Source organism: Raphanus sativus, chromosome 2 (genome assembly GCF_000801105.2).
Source record: "Raphanus sativus cultivar WK10039 chromosome 2, ASM80110v3, whole genome shotgun sequence".
NCBI classification, from domain to species: Eukaryota; Viridiplantae; Streptophyta; class Magnoliopsida; order Brassicales; family Brassicaceae; genus Raphanus; species Raphanus sativus.
The window spans coordinates 827,669-853,820 of record NC_079512.1 but is presented as its reverse complement, the minus strand read 5'-3'; the positions used below and the strand labels follow the sequence as shown (position 1 = coordinate 853,820).

Below are 26,152 nucleotides of genomic sequence, written 5' to 3'. Positions count from 1 at the left end.
CCCATCATTAGAGTCCCACCAGAAACGAGTCATAACGGACTGTATCTTTTTGCATAAGCTCACAGGGAGTTGGAAGCATGACATAGGGAAAGTTGGAATAGCTGCAAGGGCCGCCTTCAGGAGTGTGAGTTTGCCTGCGGTGGATAGACATCTGGAAGACCAGGAGACTGCACATTGGTGCATTCTATCCACGATGGAGGCAAAAAGATCTCTCTTCTTGCGGCTGAAATGCTCAGGTAAACTCAAGTATTTGCCCACTCCTCCTTCTTTGTCAATATTCAGTAGCCGTTTTACCTTGGCTTTAGCTTCAGCCCCTGTTTTTGATGAGATTGTGAGCGAGGATTTCAATGTGTTGATATTTTGTCCTGATGCAGCTTCATAGGAGGAGACAAACCCAAATATGTCAATATGTTAAAAGTCCAAAACGCCTGTTTTTCTTTCTTCCAAACAAATGAGTTATTTTTTGTTAACTCTGTCAGATTTTGTCTCTTTATACAAACCAGTAAATCTTAATCTCATGTTCATGTTAACATCAGATCTATTGGATTTGATTACTTAGAGTTTTCCTGATCTAAGTTTTTAGGCGATAAGTTGATAATAATAAAGTACAAGTTATTAATATCTTTGACTAGATATATCTTTGTACAATTTTGACCTATAATTGGAGTCAGATGGCAAGATAACTATTAAATGCTTTTTCTGTTGACGACTTATGAAATCTTTTGAGAGGATTAGATGTTTTATTTGTTAAATGATTGCAAATGTTTTCTAAGTTCAAGAGATTTGCCTAATTATTAACTATGCAGTTAATATATTTATTAGTTAACAATGCTGTGGCAGATCCAGCAAAAGTTTTAGTTGGGGGCACAACACTATCACTCACTAACAAAAAAAAAAGACAAATTGAATTGGGGGGCAAATTTTATGTTTATTCACTGAATTACGAATAATTTAATCAAACTAACATATATTATAAAGGAAAATAAAAAACAGTCGGGGGTACGTCACTCCGTTGCCATTGCTGTACGTAAATACAACAAATAACTATGGGTTGCATGCATAAGTAATATAAAAATATGAATAATTGAGCGCTGAGCAAAATATAACAACCTGAAAAACTGAATTGGTAAGTAAGAAATATATTAGAGAAACATCAATACTAAATTAAAACTGAAAGAGTACTTTTAAATAAAAATCATATTAATATTCCAATTTTATAGTTATATTTTATTTTAAAATATTGTTATTAATTAACTGAAATGAAAGTTTAAATAACTATTTTTAAAAGTTTTCATATGAAAAAGTCTTTGTAACTTCTTTCTTACTTTTAAGTGATTTATTTATTTAAATTATGAGATATTAGAACGGTAGAACTTTTTTTTAAGATGTTAGTCCAAATAAACAGTGCTCAATATCTAAAAACGGTAACAAAGGATGGACTCTTGTGAAGTAATGAAGAGATTTTGTTTGAATTATCTTGCGAGAAAAAATATACTGTTTATATGTTTTGAGGATATCTGTAATATATGTCTTGTTTGAATTTTTTCCCCATCAAATGACTGTTCTACTACTCTTGTCTTGTTTGACTTATCTTGTGAGAGCTGAAAAGTATATATGTCTTGTTACTTAAGTTTCAATACGTATTTATACATGTTCTTGTATGTATAGATTAGCAATGATCCTAAGAAAGGTCAGTTTTCATTTGGGGACTATAAAACCATTTGCAAAATGTTGATTTTGGTGTCACTGTGGATGGAGTATAATTTTAGCGGTTTGAATAAGGGATACAACCAAAATGTTGGTAGTTTATTGGTTGTACAAGAGGTTTGATTTCTTTGTACTTTAAGTTCAAACCATTATTGATATAGAGGATTATTCTTTAAATAAAAATTTAAAGATTTAAGGGAGATTATGGACATAATAACTTCCACTGAAATCAAAGAATAAGAAGTACGTGTGTGTGTCAGCTTCTTGTTTCGTGACGCGAAAGTGATTGAAAAGATGGTGATCATATAAAGTGCCCAACTAGGAAAGATTAAGTTGACAGGAATAAGATTTCATCTGGCGATCAAAGTCTAGTATATTTATTAATATGAGAACTAATCAACTTATAAATAAAAATTAAACTGAATGAAAATTAAACCTAAAAAATTAAAGGCAAAACTTTAAACGGGTATTTTAACATTATTAACATAGTGTTAAATTTTCGCAAAAAAACATGTCTTTAAAAACGCAAGTTAAAATTTAGTGAAGAATTATCACTACTTGACAAATTTGTATTTGAGTTTCAGTCTAAATGGTTTAGATAGTGGTATGTAATAGATGATTGGTGTACCCTCTGATATTAGTGGGAAGATAATTCAAATTTGGGTCAAACAGTGTGATATATTTTCGGACTAATCCACTCTATAGTATTAAGTAGATTTTTTATGAGACTAACCGAATCAGTCGATAGGGTTTATTAAAACAAACTAGTGAAGAATTAAAACACTACCTTTGAACTTCACACAATCATTTATGACTGTTTGGCGAAGCACATGAAGCAGAGTCACTGCTTTATAATTTTAGTTACATTTACAATTTTCTCCTAGCCAGCTGCATTGTCCCATAGAGATATATGCCAAAATTGAAATTGTAAAACCGAGTTGTATACTTTTTTCAGCAAAAAACATAACCCGAGTTGTATACAGTATAGTTTATTATTTTAAGCTAGTAAGAGTAGCATTATCGCTGACTTTTAACAAACCTTTTAGAATCTATATATAATAGCAAACCTATTTTTGTTAACCAATGACATCATTGTTTTTTTATAGGAAAAAAAAATAAGCATCAAAAGGTGAAGCTTGTTCGGAGTAAGTAATCTAATGGCCTTTATTTTGTTTAAGATGAGAGTCTGACGTCATCGATTCAATCGGCGTCTTCAGACCTTATCGATTCAATCGTCGTCTTTAATTCACAAGTCATAGCTCCTCAAAGCCTCGCTTACACAAATTGGATAACCGTTATCATCTCCTTCAAAAGTCGTCTCTTTTCACAAACTTATTAATAGAATTAATGGTACATGTTTTCAGTCTGTTGTAGTAGTTCATTCATCAGATGCTCTTATTCGCTCCTTCTCCCTCTCCAGATTTTACTTCTCTCAGCTTCTGTCAACATCCAAATCCAGTCATATGTTTTTACGTTCATCTTCTCCAATCTATCTTTCCACCCAGAATCTCAGAATTGCTTCCGACATAAGCCGTGCGTTTATAAATGTTGCTACCAAAAGCAGCGATTGGGAATTACATATATCACCACGGCAAGTACAGAAAAATCAAGTCAACACAGATTTGCTTATTCAGTCCGGCAAGTCAAAGCCAACAAGTAACTCCGCTTAATGTCTCTCTCATAATCTTTTAGCTAACTGTTCTTAGTTTCATATCTATAAGTTTGCTTCTCTTTTCACCGTTTCGTATTTGAATGTCTCCGTGATCCATTCTCTTTTTGAATTTAGTAATGTGGAGAGGAGATGGGGTGAATTGCATCTTATTTTTTGGACGACCAATCCGCTTGTGACTTTCCTTTTCTCTCTTCTCTTTTGAATTGCAGTCTACTCAGTTTTCATTGTTTCATATTTAGTTTCCTAATTCTGTTTCTTTAGTAATTGATTCGTGATGTTCACCAGAAGAACTCATATGCATGTGCATGCGTTTAAGTGGGGAAGTTTGTACTTGAAGAAGAAGTGTAAAGATCGTCAAGTTTCGATCAGATTTCAATATTTATAATGCTAAAACTTATTGCATTACAATAAATACGAATCTATTCGTAATGTTATATCTTTCCCTCTGTCCCTCTGTAAACTAAGACCACTAATGTAAACATATGAAGAAACCAACGATGTATGCTTTTTTGTTTTGTTTTGGACAGCACCAACGATGTGTTCATTAAGATGTTCATAATGTTACTTTTAGATCAGCCATGCATAAAACTTGTCATGAAAGCTCAAATAGGATGCAGAGAGTGGCAGGCAAAGTGAACATTCTGGCTAAGAGGAAGGTTTATGTATCCCTTAATGCATACACTATTTTCTCCAGTATCCAGGCTGGGATCCCTGATGAGAAAAAGAAAATTTAGGGAAATATCGTATAACAAACCTTGAAAATGTCACTTAATGATACTTTAAACTTTGAAGTTTTTTCGGTAACATTTTTAACTTTCGAAGTGATAATTGTATCACAAAAAACCTCCAAAATCAAAAAGTGACATATTGAACAGGTAAAATAAAAGAAAATTAAATCAAAATTCAGACAATTAAATCAAAATTTATAAAATTAAATAAAATTCAAAAATTAAATAAAAATTTATTAAATTAAATAAAATTAACAAAATGAATTAGACAATTAAAAATTAAAAATATTTTTCAAAGAATAAAATATATTTTCAAAATATTTCAAGATTATTCTTTAAAAAATAATATTAAATAAAATTCACAAAATATTATAAAATTAAAAATTAAAATAGTTTTCTAGATAAAATTTTAAAAATATATTTCATAAACTTACAGGATTATTTTTTTTGAAAAAAAAACTAAAATATCATCAGTGACAATAATAGTTTCAAACATATCAGTGATTACGATGATAGTTTCTCATATAACCATTAATAATGGGGATGATGCTTTTGACATATTTCCAACGATAGTTCCTGGATCATCTTTGAAAATGACTGTAGATATGTCAATAACGAAATTTTGACAACCGTCATTGTCAATGATGATATGCATAGTGCATGCATTACACTATTTTTAAACTATAAAAATGTCAAGTTGATGGTTGTCAAAACATTGTTATTTGTGGAATTTATGAATTTTTATTTAATTTTATGTATTTATATTTGATTATTCTCTTCTGAATAAGTTAAACTAATTATAACTGTTATATATATATATATTTATTTAAATACGAATATATATATATATATATGTTTTACACTTTTAGTTAAATTAATTATAACCATTGTATAAATACTATTTTAAAAACTATTTTTTAAAACTTATTTTTATTTTACAATGGAAAGACATGACTCTTTATATACTAATTAATAAAAAACTTTTCAAACAAATAAATTTACAAATACACTTATTGGAATATTTGACAATTTTTCAAAACTAATTTTTTATGATGTAAAGACACAATTCTTAAACTAAAGCTTTTTAGAATTACATGTTAGAAAACACAACTTCTCAACTTTTTAAAGACACAACTCTTAAACTAAAACTTTATAGAGTTACATATATAAAACACCTCTCAACTTTATTGAGATTCACAACCTTTCAACATTAAAAAATTGTTAATATTAGTAGATAGACACCATTAAACCCTTTTATTCGCTGAAGGATTGCATATTTTCACAAACTAAACCATTAAAACTCTTTCATTAAATCTTTTCATAATTGAAAAGTTGCATATTTACAGAAGATTAACCATTGAACCCTTTTGTAATAGATATACTTAAGAGTTGTATCTTTTCATTATGAAAGACAAATTATTATAAGAAAGTTTTTAAATATCTCAATAAGTGTCTCTATGTAATTACATATCTTTTCATTATGTGCCTTTTTGTAATGATGTGCCTATTCAAAATATATCATAAATGTACTATTCATAGAATTCTTTAAAGAAACTATAAATAGGCTATGTCTATAAGTTTTTTTCATTGTAACTTTCATAAAGTTATTAAAATTGTGAAGAAAAAGAATTGTGTACAGTTATCTTTTTACAAATTTTTAGAAGATATTAAAATGAAAAATTATCAACAACAGATTATAGAAAGAGGGGTTCATTCGTGTTTGGGTAGCAAAAGATCCTTATTAGTCATAATTTTCTTCTACAAAATGAAAAGATGAGTTTTTCTTTTCTACAAAACTGTATTCCTGATATGTCTACTCCATGAACACATGATTCCATGAATACATGATTCTTATCTTATATTCATACATTTAGATAATATTTAAAAATATTTATCATGGAGTCCTAAACTTGTCAAGGTTACAAGCTCTAAACAAAAGAAGCTGAAAAATATAATGCACACTGAAAGAATCAAACCAAACATCTTTTGAAATTATAAATGTAAAATTAATCACTAGACTATACATACACATTTGTGTAAATTGTGCCATTGTGGCCTCTTAATTACTTATTCTATATATGTTTTTAATATCAGTAAAACTTACCAGACTTGTATCTGTGCAGTTCCTTTACTGGCAAGGAAGCAAGGTCTCATCATGACTGTCACCTGTGACCCGAGGAATCTTAAACACATGTTTACGACCCGGTTCGATTTTTTATTTTGAACAGCAGACCCGGTTCTATTTTTTTTTTTTGAACAGCAGACCCGGTTCGATAATTACCTAAAAGTCCCACTAGGCTCCTTCAACGTAAGAGAGATAATTCACATGCATCAAGGTATCTAATCAGTATATATACCAAACCGCTCGGTTTAATACTAATTTCACGAAGCCATCATGTGCTAATATTGAACAAATCAATTTCTCATACGATTAAAAAAAAATATTATCAAAAACCTTTCTCCTAGGGTTGTGTCCGTTCAACCGGGTGCATCTTTCTAATCTTTAAATCAAAAGTTACACCTTTTAGCACTCATGAGTTTTCAAATATCTTTGTATGCTTTTTGAAAAAAAATATGTTATTTGTATGTTGTGAATTGTTGCGAATGTTTTTTGACCAAAAAAACTGTTGTGAATGTCTATGTTGTATATATTTGATAGTATATCTTACCTCTCTGAGTCTCTATGCACAACTGCTTTTTAATTTAAGGTTATCTCTTTTTATATCAGTGTCCATTCAGTTTTGTTTATTTTATGTGATTTTTATGATAATTTCATTTTATACATGTTTTATATTTAAAACTTAGTATAAAAAATTTCTTTTATGATAAATATAGGATATATGTTTTTGGCAAATCACGGTGACTTGATTCCAAAATCATAAATAGCCTAGAAAATCAAAAGATACATTGTTAAAAATTTACCAAAGATTTTTAGATAAAGACATAACATGGAAAAAATGTTCGTTGGTTTGAAGAAATGGTCACATTGTCTAATTATGTGTCTGTTCATCCTAAAAATTGCGTAAATTTTTAAAAATTATATATTATCTTAGGAAATTGTATTTTCATTTATTTAAAAGTTATTTAAAACTATTTAGTAGTTCAGTTTTTAGGTAATTTAATTGTTTTAATATAAATAATTGTATGTGTTTCTTCATCCTAAAAATTGCGTAAATTTTCAAAAATAATTATTCCAATTATTTTAATATATTAATAATTGTATTTTTTTAGGTGTCACATTTTTTTTTCATGGTCGGTCAAATTTAAACCTTCACTTAAAGACAAAACATCTGATGCAAATAAATTTTATCCTATTGTGTTTACTTGTTAGCAATTGGTAATCTAAGTATAAAAGAGAGTGATTCATCTTTAAACACCAATGAAAACATTTAGATGGTTTCTGATATCGATCATTATGTATCATTTAAAAAAAGCTATGATAAATAAGTGATTTTTTGGTAGAATTACTAATAATAAAGTTACTAAAAATAGTGGCATGTTTTTTTCATTTTCGAAACTACATTTTTGATGAATGCTGTTATTTAATTATTATTTTTATTTATTTACTTTTAAAGAATCTAAATAAATGTTTACGGGTATGTCATTTTATCCAAAAAGATTTCAACACTAATCTATAAAAGTGTCTTTTCATTATTTGTTCATTCTTTATACTTTTTAAATAACAAATTCTATAGAAATACTCACATTACTTAAACCAACCATTTTGTCTATTAAAATATGATTTATGCTATCTTACTAACATAACTATACATTTTGGAATTTTTTTTTTTGGCATCTACATTTTGGAATATAATATATCATTTTAATTAATAAGAATTTGTTCCTAACTATAGCTGTGTGTCAGTGACTAGGAATAGTTTATTCATAACCTTGTCATTAATCAAAATCTACAATTTATTCAGTTTTTTTGTGCAGATATACTGGTTTATATTTCTATGAATAACCATGATAAAAATTAGTTAAAATGATCTATCTGTTTTATAATAATCTGTGAAAATCACTTTTTCAGAAAAACGTACAGTTACAATCTATGTTATTCATATCTATTCTATTAATTCTTCAACATGTCCAATTGATTAAAGGTTGTGTCCAACTTATTTTTTCAAACGATACATACACAGAATATTCAACTTTATATTTCTTAACTGCATCTAACTGTAATTTTAATAACCTCAAGTCCATAAAAATCGGGATCCCTTTTAATTTTCTAACTGGAGTGATTACTCGGCGGTAATGTTTCCTAAATCTGTAGAGATTCTATCTAACTCGGGTATATAATCAGTGAAGAAATTTTCTGGGTTTGTCAAGTTTGAAATTGCTGATTTCACCTTGAAAATATCACGATTTGTCACTAAGAACAAAGAAACATAGGTTAACCACATAAATCATTAAAAAAATCGAAGTTTTGTGTTGAAAAATTCGAAAACGGCCATAGCTAGGGTTGCAGGGTCCAGAGAAGAAGATGAATAGAAAATGACCTCACTGCCCTTTTTAAAAAAAAAAATTAAAAAGGAAAGGCAACACTTAGACTTCGAACCAAGCTTGCAAAGCGAACGTGGGGTAACATAACCACCAGGCTATAGGAATCTTTATGCTAAGTTACCGAAATATATACTAGAAAAATGATATCTACTCCGTGTATCAGTCATCTATACTACTAAAAGGGAAACAGTTTTGAAAAGTCGACTTATACAAGTCGTTTTAAACCCTTTCATTTTTTTAGTCCAACCTATTAGATATAACAAAATCTGATAACTAACCTATTTTATAACAACTTATAATATTCTCCTTCATTTAAATAAAGCCTATTACTGTTATTGACTTTAAATGTTACTATAATCAAAACCATTGACTTCTAACATTTTAAATATGTGCGTAAGAAAGATTTGTATAAACCACTGTTTCTATTACTAAAGTTTATATAATTTTTTGGTATCGAATGATGGTATAGAATTAATTTAAAACAACATTGTACCTCATCTATACTATTAAAAGGGAATCACTACCAAAAAAATTACTGAAAAAAAATGTTGAATCCTTTCACTAACTAACTATTTTTCGTCCAACTATTTGAAAAATTGATTTGCGGATGCGGGTTATAAGTTTTTTTATGCGGACTTAATATGAGTTGGTGGATTTTGGATCGCGGCTACCCGTTGACCCGCAAATTATTTAAAAAAAAATTAAAAAAGTAAATACTTTTTTTAAATACAAGAATTTAATAATAATAATTTAAAATTTAAGTCATGTATAAAATTTTTATTATAAATAAACTTTTATAGTAATTAAATTAAATAATGATTTTTAAAATATATATAACCCAAGGATAACCACAAAATTAAGTAGAGCGGATGCATGTACAATATTATTTGTTTGCAGGTTGTGCGGGTCATATTTTTAACCAAAACAAAGTTGAAAATCCGCGGGTTGGCGGGTTAATAGGGCGAGTTCGACCCGCAACTCAGCTTTAACCGTACGTATATCGGATCAATTTTTAAATTACAATATATTTGATCTAAATTTATACACAAATATGATTACAAAAATACAAATATAATCAGAAAAAAACAAATATAAAAAAATTAAATTTAAAATAAAAGAATATACCCGCCCTTTTAAGGGCGGGTCAAAATCTAGTATTTTCTTAAAATCTACTGTCTAGCAATCCATTAGTTATGAAATTTTCTTGTGTAAGTTTATATATTTAATTTAATCACTGATGAAACTATTAAATAAAGGGAATGACTTGTACTTTAGACAATCCATTTTATCAAAGGGAAAATTAGTATGTTTTTCTCGAAAATTAAAGTAAAAATATTTTATAGAAAATCTCATTTATAAAATATAGAATGTTTATTTTTATAACAATTTATTTTGTTACTCATAATTTTAAAAAAAATCATTTCTCATGCACACAATTTATTTAATATTCATACATTATATAAGTATTCAGTTAGACAGATAATTATTTATTTTTGAAATAATTATAATATTACACATCAGTTTAATTTTTTTAACAGTTATTACAAAGTTAAATAAAATAAATTTTAATAAATAAAAAATTCACTATTCACGGGCGTTTACGCACGGGGTTATTTCCTAGTAAATATAATAAAAAAAATATTAAAAAAAAAAGAAAGCCCAAGACTCGCCTCTTGCGTAAGGCTTGGAAGGGGCAACTCTTATGGCCACGTGTCGCATGGAAAAAGATCTGAAGTCTTTTGTCTCTTCTCTTCCTCTCTTTCTCTCTTCTCTTCCTCTCTCGTCGACATTAACAATGGAGACCGTCTCGTCCTCCTCGCTCGTTGGTGGGTGAGTCTTCTTCTTCTTCTTTTTCCAGATTGATTCTCAATCACTCAATTATATTTGATTGATTGAGTTTAATTTTTGATTGATTTAAAAGCATAAACCTCACCGCATCCTTGCGCCGTCTTTCTCTCTGTTTAATTTGTGATGAAGAAACCCTGATTCTCGTTGTTTTGCATTACCTTGAGAAGGTTCAGTGATGAGGAAGCATCGAATGGGTATGTTAAAAGTTCAATCTTTTTCTTGAATCTCTAGTTAGATATACTCTCCTGCCTCAGTCTCTTGTTGTTGTTGTGTTATATATGTCAGCTTCAAGCTTATTTTCTTGTTGTTGTTGGGAGTTCACTTTCTCTATGTTGTTGGGTTTATTTGTAGCTTTTGTTATTTATAGTGTGTGTGTTTACTGTCATGTTTCCACAGGATGAGCAAGCACGAGCTTGTTTCTCTCCTCCATGACTCTGTCTTTAGTTGTTTGTCCAGCAGCTAAGTTTTTGATTTTGTTCTATGCTTAATGAGGAATCAAAATCATGTGCAATATTTCTTTAAGTTTGATCAGGAAACGCTTGCTCTTCTTATTGTTGATGAATTTGAAAGCTTAAAGCTTGGCTCTTGCACATGTGTTTTTACAGGCTGAAGATGGTATTGGTCTACCTGAGCAAATACTTGATCTCTGCCGCATGTGTGAGAACATCCCCATCGTTCTGTGCGGGAACAAGGTCGACGTGAAGAACAGGCAGGTGAAGGCGAAGCAGGTGACGTTTCACGGGAAGAAGAATCTTCAGCTTCTGAACAGTGTAGTAGGACATCTTCTTCATCCCGTAAGTTGCTTTCCCGTTGTTTTGTTTCAGTGGTGTGGTGTTTCTTAGATGAAATTTTTATTAATATAATGTTTCAGTTAAGTTAGGTGATATTATCAGAAACTTGTATAAATGATATGGATAATGAAAGTGTATTCACAAGATCAAATGTTCATTCTCAAGTTCTTTCTTTCTTCTCATGTCTTTCAATTTTTTTAAGAACCTTTACTTAAAAAACTTGCAATAGAGGACACAAATTTAGGTGTCTCTTAACTACAAGCTCTTAACCATCATTAATTACTAAAAAAATATTAAGAGCCTCATTTTAGCTCTTAGGGTTAATATGCTCTAACGGACCGGTTTATATTATAGAAAATGATACTTTTATCAAAAGAAGTGCTACTAAATTTTAAAAGCTCCGTCTGTGGAACCAAAAGTTTTTTTCGTAAACTAAAAACCCCCAAACTTAAAGTCAAAGTTATTTTTCTAATACCTTCTTTTTTTTTGTAAAAAATACCTACCAAAATTTATTTATATCAGTACATATGCATACATCTTAAAATCACATAGTTTTACCAATAATTAAATTAATGGATTATTTTATTTACATTTACATATATGTCAAGAAATATTTCCTATACTTAACTGAGAAAACAGTGCAAATGAAAATAATAAAAATATAGTAATCATGGGGTTTAAATTTTGACAACAACACCAGATTTTCCGTATCTCTCTAATTAATGATCTTTTGCGTCTCCTCGTAATCAACCACATATAAACCTCCACATACTTAGCTCAACTTTAGACAAGCGTATCTCTCTGTGATTCATGTCCGTTTTCTTTTCAAAAGAATCCATTGTCTTAGCACCCCAATCGATGGATAGATCAATACCATCATCAGACGTGGATGGAGAAATGATTCATGTTGAGGTGGTCAATAGCCTTGATTGGATCAGTAAGCTCCCAAATGATCTCTTGCTTAAGGTCTTATCGAAGTTGTCCATGGAAGAAGTCCTTAGGACAAGTGTTCTATCGAAAAGATGGGTGGATGTATGGAAGGAGACATCTCATCTCTATTTGGACATGCGAAAGATCGCAAACGTTAAAACTCTTTTGCCCGAGGTTTCTCATCAAGCTGCTAGATCGGTGACAAAGGTCTATTTCTTTTCTTTAATATCATCATTCAGGACTTTTTAATTAGGAGAAATAAATTACTTGAACAGATCTGGTTATAATCTGATGGACGAGTTGATGTTAATTATATTACGAATCTTAATATCTATGAGATGATATTGTTTGTTGATTGTTGAAGTTCAAAATGTAAACCTAGATAACTCATGATACATTTGCTCTTGTTTGAGGTCAGATAATAACATTTGAGGAAAGACGTTCTACTTATTGGAGATATCAAACATGTTTAATGTAGTTGTTGTACTGTACTCATGGGATTTTACTTTGAATTTCACTGAAGATTAAGGTTAACCATTTTTCGCGCGAAAATGTTGGATTTTCAAATTTATATGATCAGTAGATTTGATATTGAATTTAGAAAGAGAATTGTTATTGTAATGAATATGAAATATAGGAAAATGATATTTTGCCATTTATACCAAATAAATATATTTTATTTTGAAATTCACGCTTTTATTGAAGGTTAAGGCTCATGGGCTTTCGCGCGAAAATATTTGAATTTCAAATCTTATGATCAATAGATTTGAGATTGAATACATACAAGTAAATTGTTATGACAGTGAATATGAAATCTAGGAAACATGAGTTCTTGCCATTTACACATAAAGGAAATACTTGTATCTAAAACAATAAAGTAAATATCTAGCACAAATCGAATTTGTGGATTCAAAATATGATATGCAACCCTTAAAGCTTGCAATTCCTTGTAAATTTCCAGTAAAATCCAGTATATATAGACGAATCAAGTGCATTGTTCATCATAGTTTAGAAGTTATTTCTTAACAGTTTATTGCAATTTAATTGTAAGATATTGGCGCTGTATGTATTCAAAAATTGTCTTAAATAAGTTATTGGCTTAATTTGTAGATCATAAAGGATCACCGTGGCCATTTGGAAGGATGCACAATCTACCATGACTCAGTCCAATGTGAAGACGGGGTGTTTGAGTCTTGGATTCAGTCACTGGTTAATGTGAAACACATCAAGCATCTCAAACTTGTAAACCTTTTTGACCGTTTGGATTCAGTCACAAGATCCAATGTCACACTTGACTTGCCTCCTAAGTCCTTTTCCCACCCAGACCTTATATCTCTCTTCTTAGATGAGTACAACTTAGAAGCTCCACATGCTTTCTACAGTTGCTGGAGTTTAAAGGATCTCAGACTCATTGACATCTCCGCAGAGACTGAAGTCTTTAATGCAGTCCTTGTGTCTTGCCCTTCTCTCGAAGTGCTTGCACTAAGGATTAGTTGCCACAAAAATAGTGGGACTCTGAAGATTGAGAACCACAACCTAAAGTTCTTATTTTTATCTTGCCTTGAGATAGAAGGCCTTAACGTGTCTTCACCCAACCTAGATATCCTCTCCATTGGATATCTCTCGTGTACGGAAGAGAACTGCGCTACAGCGAGCCCTAGCCTCCATTCTCATCGGAACTATTGGGCTGCAGGACATTGCTTTGCTCACACTAGCTATAATATATCATGCCCCCGTCAGGTATATATCTCTTATGTATGCCTTTGTATTATTTTGGTAGGGGAAGAAAAGCTGACAATACTTGACATATATTATAAGTATATCATGCCCCATCAGATATATATTTCTTTTGTATGCTTTTGTATCATTTTGATAGAAAAAGAAAGGTTGTCAATACTTGACATGTTTGAGATATATACATATGAATATTAGGGAGAAAAAAGCATTGCGCATGAAGTCATGCTGAGCGGATTCGATTATTGTATGAAAATGTTGGCAATAATGTCGGTGAGTGTAGACTTAACTAATGCAAAAGAAGTTGAGATGCTCCGAGAAGTGTTAGCTGCATGGCCTGAACCAATGGGAAAACTTGAGATTTTATTGAAGGTACGTTCATTCTATATTTTCAAATTAATACATGTTCACATAATTTGCCAAATTTTCTAAATTTTATAACGACTGCCTTAAACTACTATATATCTAAAGGATCGATACATGTTTTCTGTTGTTGTTGCTTACATAGGGTAACAATACTGCTAGAGAAGAAAGTGAGTCTTCCATTGAAATAACAAGGAGTATGCTTTGGGAAGAGACAAAACCGTTTCCTAATGCTCAGTTCCGCGTGTATAGTGTATGGTTGTCTAACTTTAGCGGTTCAAGGGAAGAGTTTGCATTAGCCTCGAGTATGATAACGCATGGGACGGTAATCAATGTGATGATGATTAGACCATCGTCCCCATCTACAACTAATAAGTCGAAAATCAAAGCGGGAATAGCGAAGCTAAAGAAACTTCCAAAATGTCACAAATACCTTAATATCACATGTTCTGATCAGGATTTGGTTGAACCTAGCCTTTGGTAATAGAGAAAAATAAACTCTTCAGAATTTGGATTAAAGTATTGTTGTATTTCCTTTTTTTTGTTTAGATATTTGGGATATAATTTGGACTAACTTGAATTTTATTTTACTTTTGGCTGCTGAGTTATTATCTCAATGTCTTGTTGAGTTCTTGACTTGGTCAAATTTGCTTTGTCATATATTCTGTCTCCAGGATGTTGACATCTTAATATGTTACATGGTGCAGTCTTTTGGTAGTCAGTTGTGGGATACAGCACTATCACTTCAAGTCATGTTAGCTTCCCACGATGTTGTTGATGATTATCATGAGATCATTTGATCAAAGTTCGTCAAAGGATACAGTTACTTGAAAAAATCTCAGCTTACACAAAACCCTCTCGGTGATCATAAGAAAATGTTGAAAGACATTGCGAAAGGAGGATTGACATTTTCAGAGCAAGACAAAGGATGGCCTGTTTCTAATTGTACTGCTGAGAGTTTAGAGGTTTGAATCCATAATCAATTCTTAATTAAGTAACGTTTATAAATCATAAACGTTACGTTTTTCAAAAAAAAAAGTAATGTTTATGATTTATAAACTTCTAGAATATTCATATGATTAAACCCAGGTTGGCTGGTCTAGTGCTGCCTCGTCTTTGGAAGCATGCCGTTGGAGTTGATTGGTCAGAAAATGGATGTAGAGAGGCTCTTTTTTTGGAAGCATGCCGTGGAATAAAAAAGGTATGAAGTAACCGAAACCATCACATGCATAAGGAAAGCTTGTAACTAACCGTTACAAATATAAGAACAGATTTACCAGTATTCATTATAGCTGACTTTCTCTCACCTCTTTTTCTGCCACCCACTTTCTCTCGAGTTCTCCGTCGCGCCGTTTAATGATTCCGGTAGCCGGCGGGCTCATCTTGCCGCCTGTCACAACCTCTTCCTTTTCTCTTTTCTTTTCCCCTCTTAGATTTTGAGTTACACTAAAACAAAAACCTAATGCAGTGGCTTAGTCCGGTGGAGTTGATGGAAGACACAATCGTTGAGCATTAGTACTCTTTGGGCACTAGCATATTACACAAAGGCTATGCGTCTGCTCTCTGTATAATGTGTTATTGCTTTTGAATTTTGAGCTACTATTGCTCCCAACACAATCTCTGTATTGAAGCCAAATCTTATTTTATTTGAACACAAAATCAATGTTTTGGATTCTCCTTATTTTATATTCAATATTAAGTGCTTTTTCTTATGTAGATTTTCAAGTCTTGTGAATAATTAAACTCTGGAAATAAAAGTAAACTCGTTGTTAGCTTAAGTGTATTAGAGCGTACCAAAACAAAATCGATTCATTAAGGTTAAACATATATATTATGATAAAATGCATGATATATACTTTTCTTTTATTTGGGTTATATGATATCAAATATGATTTGTTAACAAAAGAAAAGTTTCAGGAACTAAACATTTAACACTTGCTAAATCAAACTTTTTAAGCTTTTGGAAATTAAAACTAAAATGTCATAAACACGTCCATATGCTTTTTCTTCATGTGTATTCATAATAGCAGTTTCCATAACCTACATTAAGAGAAAAACAGAAATTATTCTTCACATTTTTACGTATAAAAAGAAGAGAAAGAGAATATCAATCTCACTGGGATTAGTTATGACAATGAGCCCAGAGTTTTTGAACTTGCAGTTCCAATAGTTTCTTCCATTAGTTTGGTAATAAAGATTCATGGCGATAGAAGCATGGGTTATGAGATTGCTGGGTGAATAACATGGATACCCACTTGAAAGAAGGCGACAATCCACATGTGAACATGCATAGTTTATGTTATCCAGAAGTGTTGATTGATCCGAAGAAGGTTTAGCCACACATATGGGTGTCAAAATGGGTCAAATGGGTCAACCCAACCCATAACCCAAATGGTTGACTATTAATGGGTCATGGGTCAATCCAATCAATTTATTAAATGGGTTGGGTTGATCCGTGACCCACTAAATTAAATGGGTCAGATGAATTAATGGTTGACCCATGAACCCAACATCTTTATAATGAACCATTTTTAATTTAAGATCAAGTTGATCGAATTGAGACATAAATTAAATTAAGACCAAGTTGATCGAATTGAAAATTTTATTTTTCCGGTTTTTGCGAAAAATTGCGTTTTTCCGGTTTCGGCAGAAAATTACGTTTTTCGATTTTGGCAAAAATTAGGTTTTTCGGTTTTGGCGGGAAATGGTATTTTTCCGGTTTTGGCGGGAAATTGCGTTTTTCCGATTTTGATGGGAAATTGCGTTTTTCGGTTTTGGCCGGAAATTGCGTTTTGCCGGTTTTGGCGGGAAATTGCGTTTTTCCGATTTTGATGGGAAATTCCATTTTCCGGTTTTGGCGGGAAATTGCGTTTTTCCGGTTTTGCCGGGAAATTGCGTTTTCCGGTTTTGGCGAGAAATTGCGTTTTTCCGGTTTTGCCGGGAAATTGCGTTTTCCGGTTTTGGCGAGAAATTGCATTTTTCCGGTTTTGGCGAGAAATTGCGTTATTCCAATTTTGGTGGGAAATTGCGTTTTTCCGGTTTTGACGGAAAATTGCTTTTTTCCGATTTTGACGGGAAATTGCGTTTTTCGGTTTTGGCGGGAAATTGCGTTTTCGGCGAAAATTTTGTTTTTCATTTTTGCGGAAATTTACGTTTTCCTGTTTTGGCGGGAAATTGCATTTTCCTGTTTTGGCGGGAAATTACGTTTTCCAGTTTTGGCGGGAAATTGCGTTTTCCGGTTTTACCGGGAAATTGTTTTTTTTTTACGATTTTGGTGGGAAATCGTATTTTCGGTTTTGGCGAGAAATTATGTTTTTCCGGTTTTTGTGGGAAATTGTGTGTTTTGTGATTTTGACTATTTTTTAGTTAAAAACTAAATGGGTTAGAATTGACCCAACTCAATAGACCTATTTAACTTGTTAACTCATTAACTTGTTAACCCATTAACCTGTTAACCCATTAACTTGTTAACCCATCAATACTTTGGATCAAAAATAAACAATTCATTTGGATTAATGGGTCAGTTTGGGTTGGGTCAACCCATGAGTCATGACCCATTTTGACACCCCTAGCCACACACCATGTCTTCATCTATAACAATTAGTTAGAACAAAGCATATTGAGTAATTAAGAAGAACAAACATCGTTTTACTTGTAACTGGTCTAAGCATATACCTCTGCGTTGACTTTGATAAAGTTTCTCTCTGCGCAAACAGATACACAAATGAAACAATGTTAAGTGGACATGTAAGTAAATTAATTAGGATGGTCAATTAGTTGTAGTTTCATCACCTGAAGAGAGGTAGAAGAAGATCATGAGGAAGCAAAGGCACATACATGCATTAGCCATTGTTTGAGTTTATCTGAGCGTGAGAAGTCTTCTACTATCTTCTATGTATATAAACGATGCAAGTGTTACACTGATATAATTTTTCTTTTATTTTAAAACACACATAAAAAAAGAGAATTTAAAGTTCAAAAAAAAAAGCAAAGACATTTTTGGATATATACTTCTTCTATTTCTAAAAGATGTATGTTTTAAGTTTCTCACATTTATTAAAAAAAACATAAAATTGTAATTACCAATGCATTGTTTTTTTTAATGAACTATTCTCCATAACTTTTAATCAATAATATTTTAATAAATATAATTATATTTTTTGAAATGTACGATTTATCATTAATCAATGTATTGAAAACCTAAAAGATGTATCTTTTTGAAACGAAGATTTTTTTCAGAACGTGAATGTTATAGAAACGGATGGAGTACTAATTAATGTTTTCTGGCTTTTTGAGGTGAATAAAACGTTAATGAGCTATAAATAAAGGGAATTTTAAGATCCAAAGGTCACTCTGTATGAGAATCTTAAGTAGTTTATTAACTTTAAGAAAGATACTTGAAGTAAAATATAAAAAGATTTATATGGATTACTGTGCACAATCTTTATTCTTTGAGAAAACAATAAATCAATATTAAAATATTTATTCTCTCCGTTTCAATTTATTGTCATTGTCCGTAAAAAATTGTTATAAAATAAATGTCAGTTTAGAGTTGTAACATTGTTAGGTATATAAGTAATTGTGTTTTTATTTTGAAAATATACAAAACATATATTATCTTAATCTATGCACATAAATTTAAACGACAATTGAAATGAAACGTTAATTTATGAGCATAAATTTAGAACGAGTACTAATCAACTTAGTTGTCAGTTGAACTATGTAACGGATGATTTGACTAAGCTGCCTAAAACTCTGTTGTCTATTGACTTTTTCTTTGAAACAAAGTGGTCTATTAACTACTGTAGCAAACCTATGTACCCAAACATTTTTTTCATTTTTAAACTTGAATCTATAAGAGCAGTTCCAACAACAGGTTTCAGAGAGAGTTCTTATCTTTTAAAATAAATGAAAATAGTTAAAATAGGAGAAATAACAACACAAAGTTCTTAACAAAAAGTTTTAAAACCGGTTGAGGATAAAAATAAGATGTCATTCTCGGAACGTTTCATTGGTTTAACAAAATCTAAATACTGTATAAATGAATAATTAAAATAGTAATTTTTTTTCTTTAAGAAACTTGTATGAGAGTTCACAGTGAGATCCTAAAGAGAATGGTTGTGATTCTTCATTAGATTAATCACCAATATCTATCTGTTTTTTTTTGTAACATTATCTGTTTATTGTTCTTGTTGTACTGTAGTTTGATTATTCTACGTAATAGAATCAAGACCACTAAAAGTCTTGTAATGGTTAGTTCTTGTTACAAAACAATTATTTATTGGGTTACAAGAACTCACTTCACACCGTCTCAGATTCTAAGATGAGGACGATGAGTTAGGAACCGACGTGTCAGCGAGCTTCTCTAGGAAGCAAACAACATCGTCAGGTGAGCCAAGGAGATATACGACCCACTGCACAAGAAAAGTAGTTCTCTCCTTTGAGGTCAAGCACGTTCCAAGAGATCTTCTCTGGTGAATGACGTCTTGAGATCCCTAAGCTATGGTTGGGCCCACTTTTTCTCTCTGTTGTCTGAAGAGATCTCTGTGAAGCCTTGTTGTTGTTATTAGAGTTAGAGGAGGATGAAGATTTTGAACCGCTTTTGTTATTATGTGTCGACTTTGAAGGTGGTCTTCTGTCTCCTGATGATGATATAGTCCCACTATCAGATGATGGTCTGGACCGTGCAATGGCTGGGATGATGTCTGGTGGGAGTTCTGGTTTAAAGAAAGTGTACACATCTTCGTCCTTCCCCAAGAAATGACCAATGCACAAGACATAGTAAATAGGTGTGGTCATGGACTTGCTATGCATTATCTCTCCTAGAATGCGATCAATTGCAGCTCCCTTGGTTACACCTACGGCACGTACATCCACAGAGCGGCTTCCTTGGACAACATCAACTGATGCATTAGAGATTGGTCCTGTCCATAAGTGTTGTAAAAGATCTCTTGCTTGAAGTCTCCCAAATTCAATACCTGCATGAAAATGAGTTAGTCTTGAATGATTAATAGAAAGGCAAAACCAATAGGGGTAGTACCTGCGTATTTGTAGTTCCATATAAGAGAAGTACCACGTGTTTCAAAGTGTGACCTTGGTGTTCTCTCAGTGAAGTACTTGAAAACATGCTACAAAAAGAAAGAAAAAGACACAACTCAGATTGAGATGTGGTTTTGTCTGGACTAAGGTATCTTTTGTACCTTTACACTATCAACCCATTCCATGTTCAAGTGTTCTGGCATTTTAGTCATTCACTCTCCATTAGTAAGCCTTAGGAACATCCCATTCTCTGCAGCCAGCCACATATCATACTCTCCAAAGTTCTGATTTAAAGTAAAAACCAAGTCAGTAAGTGAACATGTTGTCCCAAGAAAAGGAAGAGAAAGAACTAAAAATCGGTCTAGGCACCACCTAGAGGTCTGCTTAGTCAGCAAATCGGTCTAAACAGAACGATTTTTCAGACTTCCTAAAAAATAGTTCTCTATAAGCTGCCTAACAATTTCTTGAACATTAAACAATACAGATACATACTTTGTCCAAAACACATCTGCTGCTTCCACTCAGGACAACTATGGTTGTACTTGGATCACTGCATAATGCCTTTAATGGTCCTTTTAGCTCTGGGTGTAGATTGAGATCCATCTCCTTTATTTGATCTCCTCTTCTCTTTTGATTATCCACTGGTTCAGTCAATGTTGCATTGAAACCCTGAAATTTTTAGTGACCACAAGTATCATTTAGTTCAAGTATCATGAAGTGCTTAACGAAATTTTTAATTCCTAACAGCTTCTAAAACAAATTACCAGGATTAGTAGCCTGTTGATTGACTTTGAATACCGTCGAATCGCATCATCTTGTGGAAGCTCAGGTGGGACTTTGCTGATTCTTAGTTGAGCCTCTATTACAGTATTATTTAGTTCACTGCAGATAGTTACACTTCAATAGCTGCCAAGGATCATCTCATTGAACAACACAAACAAGGCACTACTAACTTGCATACCTCACAAAAGTTTCAGCCCATTCTTGAGCGGTATGAGTTTTGACATGATGAAAGTTATGCATATGCCTTTTCTCTCTTTCTTCAGGGGACATGTTTAAGGCCTGTCCAGTGGAGGCAGAAACTTCTGTAATGTTCCAAGTGTTCACAAGAATGGCTCCAGCACCTGCAAACTGTAAAACAAATGCAACTTTGAAAAAAAAACACATTCATCTGAGGCAAAGCTTCTGAGTATGGGAGTTATTACTTCACTGAGAATGAGGACGCCCTTCCTAGCCTCTTGGCAAGCAACAAACTCGTAACAAACAAGGATCATCCCATCTCTCAAAGATGTGACAAGTGAAACATCTGATGAAAGAAGCTAATCAGATGACTGAAAGTAACAAACTGTAACCATACCCACAAGTAGCTAGACCATTTTACCTGTGACAGCATAAAGTGCACATAAAGCATAAAAATCCAGTGAAGGATCCTGATCACAGGGCATGAAAAAAAAATTATCAGCATGATTTCATAGTTTAATTATCGTGTACGGATAATAAAAACATTTTCGAAATTATAATCGGAATTATCCTAAATCTTAAATGCTCATATACGAGAGCATAAAAGCAAACTCATATTTCCAAATGTCAGAAGTGTTATACCATTTCTTACGGTCCAAAAGCTTAACTAATCAAATGGGAAATTTAAACGATTTAAATTTACACAAATCCACCAGTATGACAAGAATAGTTTATTCATGCACATAATTACATGGATGTAGTTAGCTATTTTCATGTTAACAAATAAGATAAAGTAATTTAAATTTGCACAAATGACAAATCCACCGGTCTGACAAGAGTAGTTTATTCATCCACATAATTACATGGATGAGGTAGTACTTATTTTCACGTGGTTCTTGTACAATCCACCATAATTTGTTTTATTATGTTAGGTATAGTTTTCTTATCTCAGAAAAATTTATATTTTGTCTCATTCAAATCATTTTTTTTTTCTATAGAAAGCAAAAATAATTTTCGACAAACTATAAGATATGTCTTAGGTTGTTCAACTAAAATTTCCGTACAGTAGTTTACTATAGAACAATACTTAGGTTCACCCCTGAAGTGAACTTTTTAAATTCACCTCACTTCTATTAGCCAATCAAATCGCCACATAGGATTAGTGACAAAAAATATTAAATACATTTTTAAAAAGCCAAAAAATCTGTTAAATGTCAATTTTAACAAAATTAATACCACAAACTAAACCCTAAATCCAAACCGTAATCATGAACCCAAATTCTATACCATAAACCCAAACCCTAAACCCAAACCCTAAACCCTAAACTCAAATTCTATATCCAAAAATCAAACGCTAAATTCTAAATCTAAACTGTAAATTCTAAACCCAAGGGTTTGGGTTTGGGTTTAGAGCTTCGTCTTAGAGTATAGGGTTTGATTTTAGGATATAGGGTTTTGGTTTAGTGTTTGGGTTTAGGATATAGAATTTTATTTTAGGGTATAGAATCTAGAGTTTCGAGTATATGATTTGGGTTTAGGGTTTAGGATTTGGGTTTAGGGTATAGGGTTTAGGTTTAGGGTTACGGTTTGGATTTAGATTTTAGTTTGCGGTATTAATTTTGTTAAAATTGACATTTAAGATTTTTTAGCTTTTAAAAAATGTATTTAATATTTTTTGTCATTAATCCTATGTAGCAATTTAATTGGCTAATAGAAGTAAGGTAAATTTAAAAAGTTTACCCCAGGGGTGAATCTAAGTATTTTTCTTTACTATATTTGGCCACATCAGAGACAATCATGTGAATTTGGTATTTCTAGGTCAAATTCGTAGGTTCGGTTGGCCACTACAAGCGGTCTCACCATTATGAAAATACGTGGAGCCTAACCGGTCCGGTGCGATCTCAAAATGAACCCCACATCAAGATAAGATTCTAGACCGGACAATCTTTAAAGGACTTCCCACTCGACTCGGAGGATCTGATCCTACTAAGTGTTGTTCCTGATAGGCGAGACTTTGGAACTGGGACTTGATCAGACTAGTACCGTAGACCGTAGAGGAGCCTAGGACTAGTACAAGGTACAACCTATCTATTTTTACATTTTTAATTATCGTGTACAGATAATAAAAACATTTTCCAAATTATAATCGGAATTATCCTAAATCTTAAATGCTCATATACGAAAAACATAAAATTCTAAAAAGATGGTGGAAATAGATTACATCCTTCGAAAAAGTTCAACAATAAAACAAAACTCGGTCTAGTTGATTAAAAAATAGTTAAAAGGATACCGATTTTTTTAAAGAGTGGCTATAAAAGAATAAAACTTAAATGAGAAAAAGCTACAAACAAAACATAAATGGGCACAAAAATTAGAGTTTACAATGCTTATTGTTTTTGCCGAGCTCATCATTTTTCTTTGTAATTTTACATTTGATCAATCAATTGACGTCTTTCAAATAATTGATAATTGAACTTGTGTGTTTCATCTTATATGTGCGAAATTCAGATTAAACAAAGATGATACTAAAATTAACTTTAACTTTCAAAAAGTAGTTGGAAAATAGATTTGTAAACATCAAGAGCCACTAAAATTCGCTTGAACTGGGTTAGAAATGTTAAGATCGAAGTAATTGGGCCACTTTAGTAGCATCTGTGTCAGGCCCATTGACATACTTTTTTTAAGGAGAAACACTCTTAATGAATCAGAGGGTCTCTGGAGGTTGTCATCTTCATTCTTCAGACTCTGGTGACAAAGAAATACACCAACAGAGAGAGAGAATGGCGATCAGGAAGCTTCTGCTTCTATTGAAACCGATTGATCTGTACCCATTCCTTGAAACAGATGGTGTCTCGCTCATCAAAAACCATCAGGTATCACATCACACCCTCCTCTTCTCTTCAGATCACGTTTCTTTCATCACACATCGAAGATGTTCGACGAAATTCCTGACAGAACATCACCGTTAACTTTTTGACAATGTCGTAGAAATTTGGTTACCTCGTTTATGTAATAAACGTAAATTACAAATCTTTACGTCTTCCTTCTTGTCCCCATTGTGAAAAGTTTCCATCTTTCAATGTTTAGGTTCTTCAGTATCTAGAGAGCAGGTGCAAAGTACACAGGGACGCTATAAACTTTTGTCAGGAGATTCTAAACAAGAAGCCAGTTGAGTGGAAACCCATTTCACGCAACGACTTATCACACTCCATTCGTGATGATGTGGATATGGTCATCACCGTTGGTGGAGACGGCACCCTCTTGCACGCCAGTCATTTTATAGACGATTCTGTTCCTGTTCTTGGTGTCAACTCTGACCCAACTCAAGCTCACGAGGTCTTTTAAGGAACTAGCTTTTTTAGTGAAAAAAATGTGGAAAGAAGCTAAGTGTGTGTTGTTTATAATAATTATAGGTGGAAGAACTAAGCGATCAGTTTGATGCTAGTAGAAGCACTGGTCATCTTTGTGCTGCTACAGTTGAGAATTTTGAACAGGTAAGTTAAGCTTGATAGAGGAATAAGCCTGTTTGTTTACTTGTGTCGGTTTATAAAATTCAGTTATTTTGTTAGGTATTGGATGACATTTTGTTAGGCAGAGTAGTTCCTTCCAAAGTATCGAGAATATCAGTAAAGTTAAACTCAGAACCTCTTCTTTCACACGCACTTAATGACATTCTGATCGCACATCCATGCCCTGCCGCTGTTTCAAAGTTCTCTTTCAAGTAAGAGTTTCTTAGAATCACAAAGTACTAGACATTAAACCCTCTCTAAGTCAGTCTTCTTTATAACATGCGCAGGATAAAGAAAAATAATGGGGATGCCAGTCCAAAGACTGTGAACTGTCGCTCGAGCGGTCTAAGAGTCTGCACACCAGCTGGCTCAACTGCAGCAATGCTGTCAGCAGGTGGGTTCGTGATGCCAATGTTGTCTCCTGATCTGCAGTTCATGGTTAGGGAGCCTATCTCTCCCGGTCCAACCCTTGCTCAAATGCATTCAGCCTTTAAACCGGGCCAAACCTTGGATGTTAACTGGTATTCAGACCATGGGACTATCTACATCGACGGTTGTCAGGTTAACTACAACGTGCAGCTCGGCGATACAATTGAGATATCATCTGACGCGCCGGTTTTAAACGTTTTCTTGTCTCAAGGCTTTACTCAGATCAGATCAAGGTACTAGACTTCATTGAGAGAGACAGCTTTCAACCCACTTGTCTGTAGATAGTTATGGCAAAGGTTCTTTGGTCCGAAAGATTCGTTGATTCTTCGAAGAAGTTTAGTTGGAAGTAAGATGTCTTTGTTGAACCAAGAACGTGGATGTGTCTGATCCTCTTGAATAAAAATAAAATAATCTTTTTTTCTCTCGTGCAAATTGTTGATTCTGGAGAAAGATATTTTTCGAAATGGGACCTTATTAATGATTGGTTGATTGACATTCTGAATGCTGATTATTTTGTTTATGGCTTATGTAACAATACGTGTATGAATATGATCTATAGAATTTGATATTTTATATTAACGTTTCACTATCATACTATCATTTTAGTTATTATGTTAGATTGTATAATGCAAACAGTAGATATTCTGAGCATGAGTACAAGAAATTCAAGTGATGCAGAGGTGTGTTACTTACAGCTTGAGCCAGCAGAGATGGTCTCCTGCAGTTAAGACACTTGTACTAAGACTGCCACTTGTACACCCAGTGTTCACTCATCAGCCTAAAAAGAATATCCCCCTCAAGTTCTTCATATTTTCTTTTCAAACCCCACCACTTATATACTGTACGAAGACACCCACCACTATTTATTAATATGATATTTCTTTCCTCAAAGGCCATCGGCTAATCTAGAATCCGAATGTACAAATTATTTTTTTTTGT

The 26,152-nt window shown here is 32.4% G+C and overlaps 4 protein-coding genes and 1 pseudogene across 4 annotated transcripts; 3 read left to right on the top strand and 2 right to left on the bottom strand.

The window, feature by feature from the left end:
* The first annotated feature begins 193 nt into the window (after positions 1-193).
* On the top strand, positions 194-11,429 carry LOC130502823 (uncharacterized). Its single transcript, XM_056997562.1, has 3 exons — positions 194-236; positions 10,265-10,440; positions 11,064-11,429. The coding sequence occupies exons 1-3, from the start codon at positions 194-196 to the stop codon at positions 11,298-11,300; spliced, it is 456 nt and encodes a 151-aa protein (XP_056853542.1). The 3' UTR covers positions 11,301-11,429.
* Positions 11,430-12,004: 575 nt separating this feature from the next.
* Positions 12,005-14,893, top strand: LOC108835341 (putative F-box protein At1g67390). Its single transcript, XM_018608607.2, has 4 exons — positions 12,005-12,386; positions 13,290-13,919; positions 14,112-14,285; positions 14,422-14,893. Exons 1-4 carry the CDS (start codon positions 12,060-12,062, stop codon positions 14,758-14,760), a joined length of 1,470 nt encoding a protein of 489 aa, XP_018464109.2. The 5' UTR covers positions 12,005-12,059; the 3' UTR covers positions 14,761-14,893.
* Positions 14,894-16,220: 1,327 nt separating this feature from the next.
* On the bottom strand, positions 16,221-18,126 carry LOC108835339 (glucan endo-1,3-beta-glucosidase-like). Its single transcript, XM_057002698.1, has 5 exons — positions 18,069-18,126; positions 17,952-17,980; positions 17,856-17,867; positions 16,394-16,619; positions 16,221-16,316 (listed from the first exon to the last, which is right to left on the bottom strand). Exons 1-5 carry the CDS (start codon positions 18,124-18,126, stop codon positions 16,285-16,287), a joined length of 357 nt encoding a protein of 118 aa, XP_056858678.1. The 3' UTR covers positions 16,221-16,284.
* A 1,339-nt stretch (positions 18,127-19,465) lies between these two features.
* On the bottom strand, positions 19,466-26,110 carry LOC108830738 (alpha,alpha-trehalose-phosphate synthase [UDP-forming] 1-like; annotated as a pseudogene).
* On the top strand, positions 23,997-25,629 carry LOC108839927 (NADH kinase). The gene is made up of 5 exons (XM_056998333.1): positions 23,997-24,148; positions 24,363-24,611; positions 24,689-24,769; positions 24,845-24,996; positions 25,072-25,629. Exons 1-5 carry the CDS (start codon positions 24,056-24,058, stop codon positions 25,451-25,453), a joined length of 957 nt encoding a protein of 318 aa, XP_056854313.1. The 5' UTR covers positions 23,997-24,055; the 3' UTR covers positions 25,454-25,629.
* Positions 26,111-26,152: the final 42 nt, after the last annotated feature.

Excerpts from the sequence above, each read along its gene's own strand:
- LOC130502823 (XM_056997562.1), top strand. The coding sequence starts at position 194 with ATGGAGGCAAAAAGATCTCTCTTCTTGCGGCTGAAATGCTCAG. Across the intron at positions 237-10,264 it reads CTTGCGGCTGAAATGCTCAG|AAAGCCCAAGACTCGCCTCT; the intron begins GTAAACTCAAGT and ends TAAAAAAAAAAG. Across the intron at positions 10,441-11,063 it reads TCCTCCTCGCTCGTTGGTGG|GCTGAAGATGGTATTGGTCT; the intron begins GTGAGTCTTCTT and ends GTGTTTTTACAG.
- LOC108835341 (XM_018608607.2), top strand. The coding sequence starts at position 12,060 with ATGTCCGTTTTCTTTTCAAAAGAATCCATTGTCTTAGCACCCCAATCG. Across the intron at positions 13,920-14,111 it reads ATATATCATGCCCCCGTCAG|GGAGAAAAAAGCATTGCGCA; the intron begins GTATATATCTCT and ends TATGAATATTAG. Across the intron at positions 14,286-14,421 it reads AACTTGAGATTTTATTGAAG|GGTAACAATACTGCTAGAGA; the intron begins GTACGTTCATTC and ends TTGCTTACATAG.
- LOC108835339 (XM_057002698.1), bottom strand. The coding sequence starts at position 18,126 with ATGGCTAATGCATGTATGTGCCTTTGCTTCCTCATGATCTTCTTCTAC. Across the intron at positions 17,981-18,068 it reads CTTCTTCTACCTCTCTTCAG|AGAGAAACTTTATCAAAGTC; the intron begins GTGATGAAACTA and ends CTGTTTGCGCAG. Across the intron at positions 16,317-16,393 it reads CATTGTCATAACTAATCCCA|GTTATGGAAACTGCTATTAT; the intron begins GTGAGATTGATA and ends CTCTTAATGTAG.
- LOC108839927 (XM_056998333.1), top strand. The coding sequence starts at position 24,056 with ATGGCGATCAGGAAGCTTCTGCTTCTATTGAAACCGATTGATCTGTAC. Across the intron at positions 24,770-24,844 it reads CAGTTGAGAATTTTGAACAG|GTATTGGATGACATTTTGTT; the intron begins GTAAGTTAAGCT and ends TTATTTTGTTAG. Across the intron at positions 24,997-25,071 it reads GTTTCAAAGTTCTCTTTCAA|GATAAAGAAAAATAATGGGG; the intron begins GTAAGAGTTTCT and ends TAACATGCGCAG.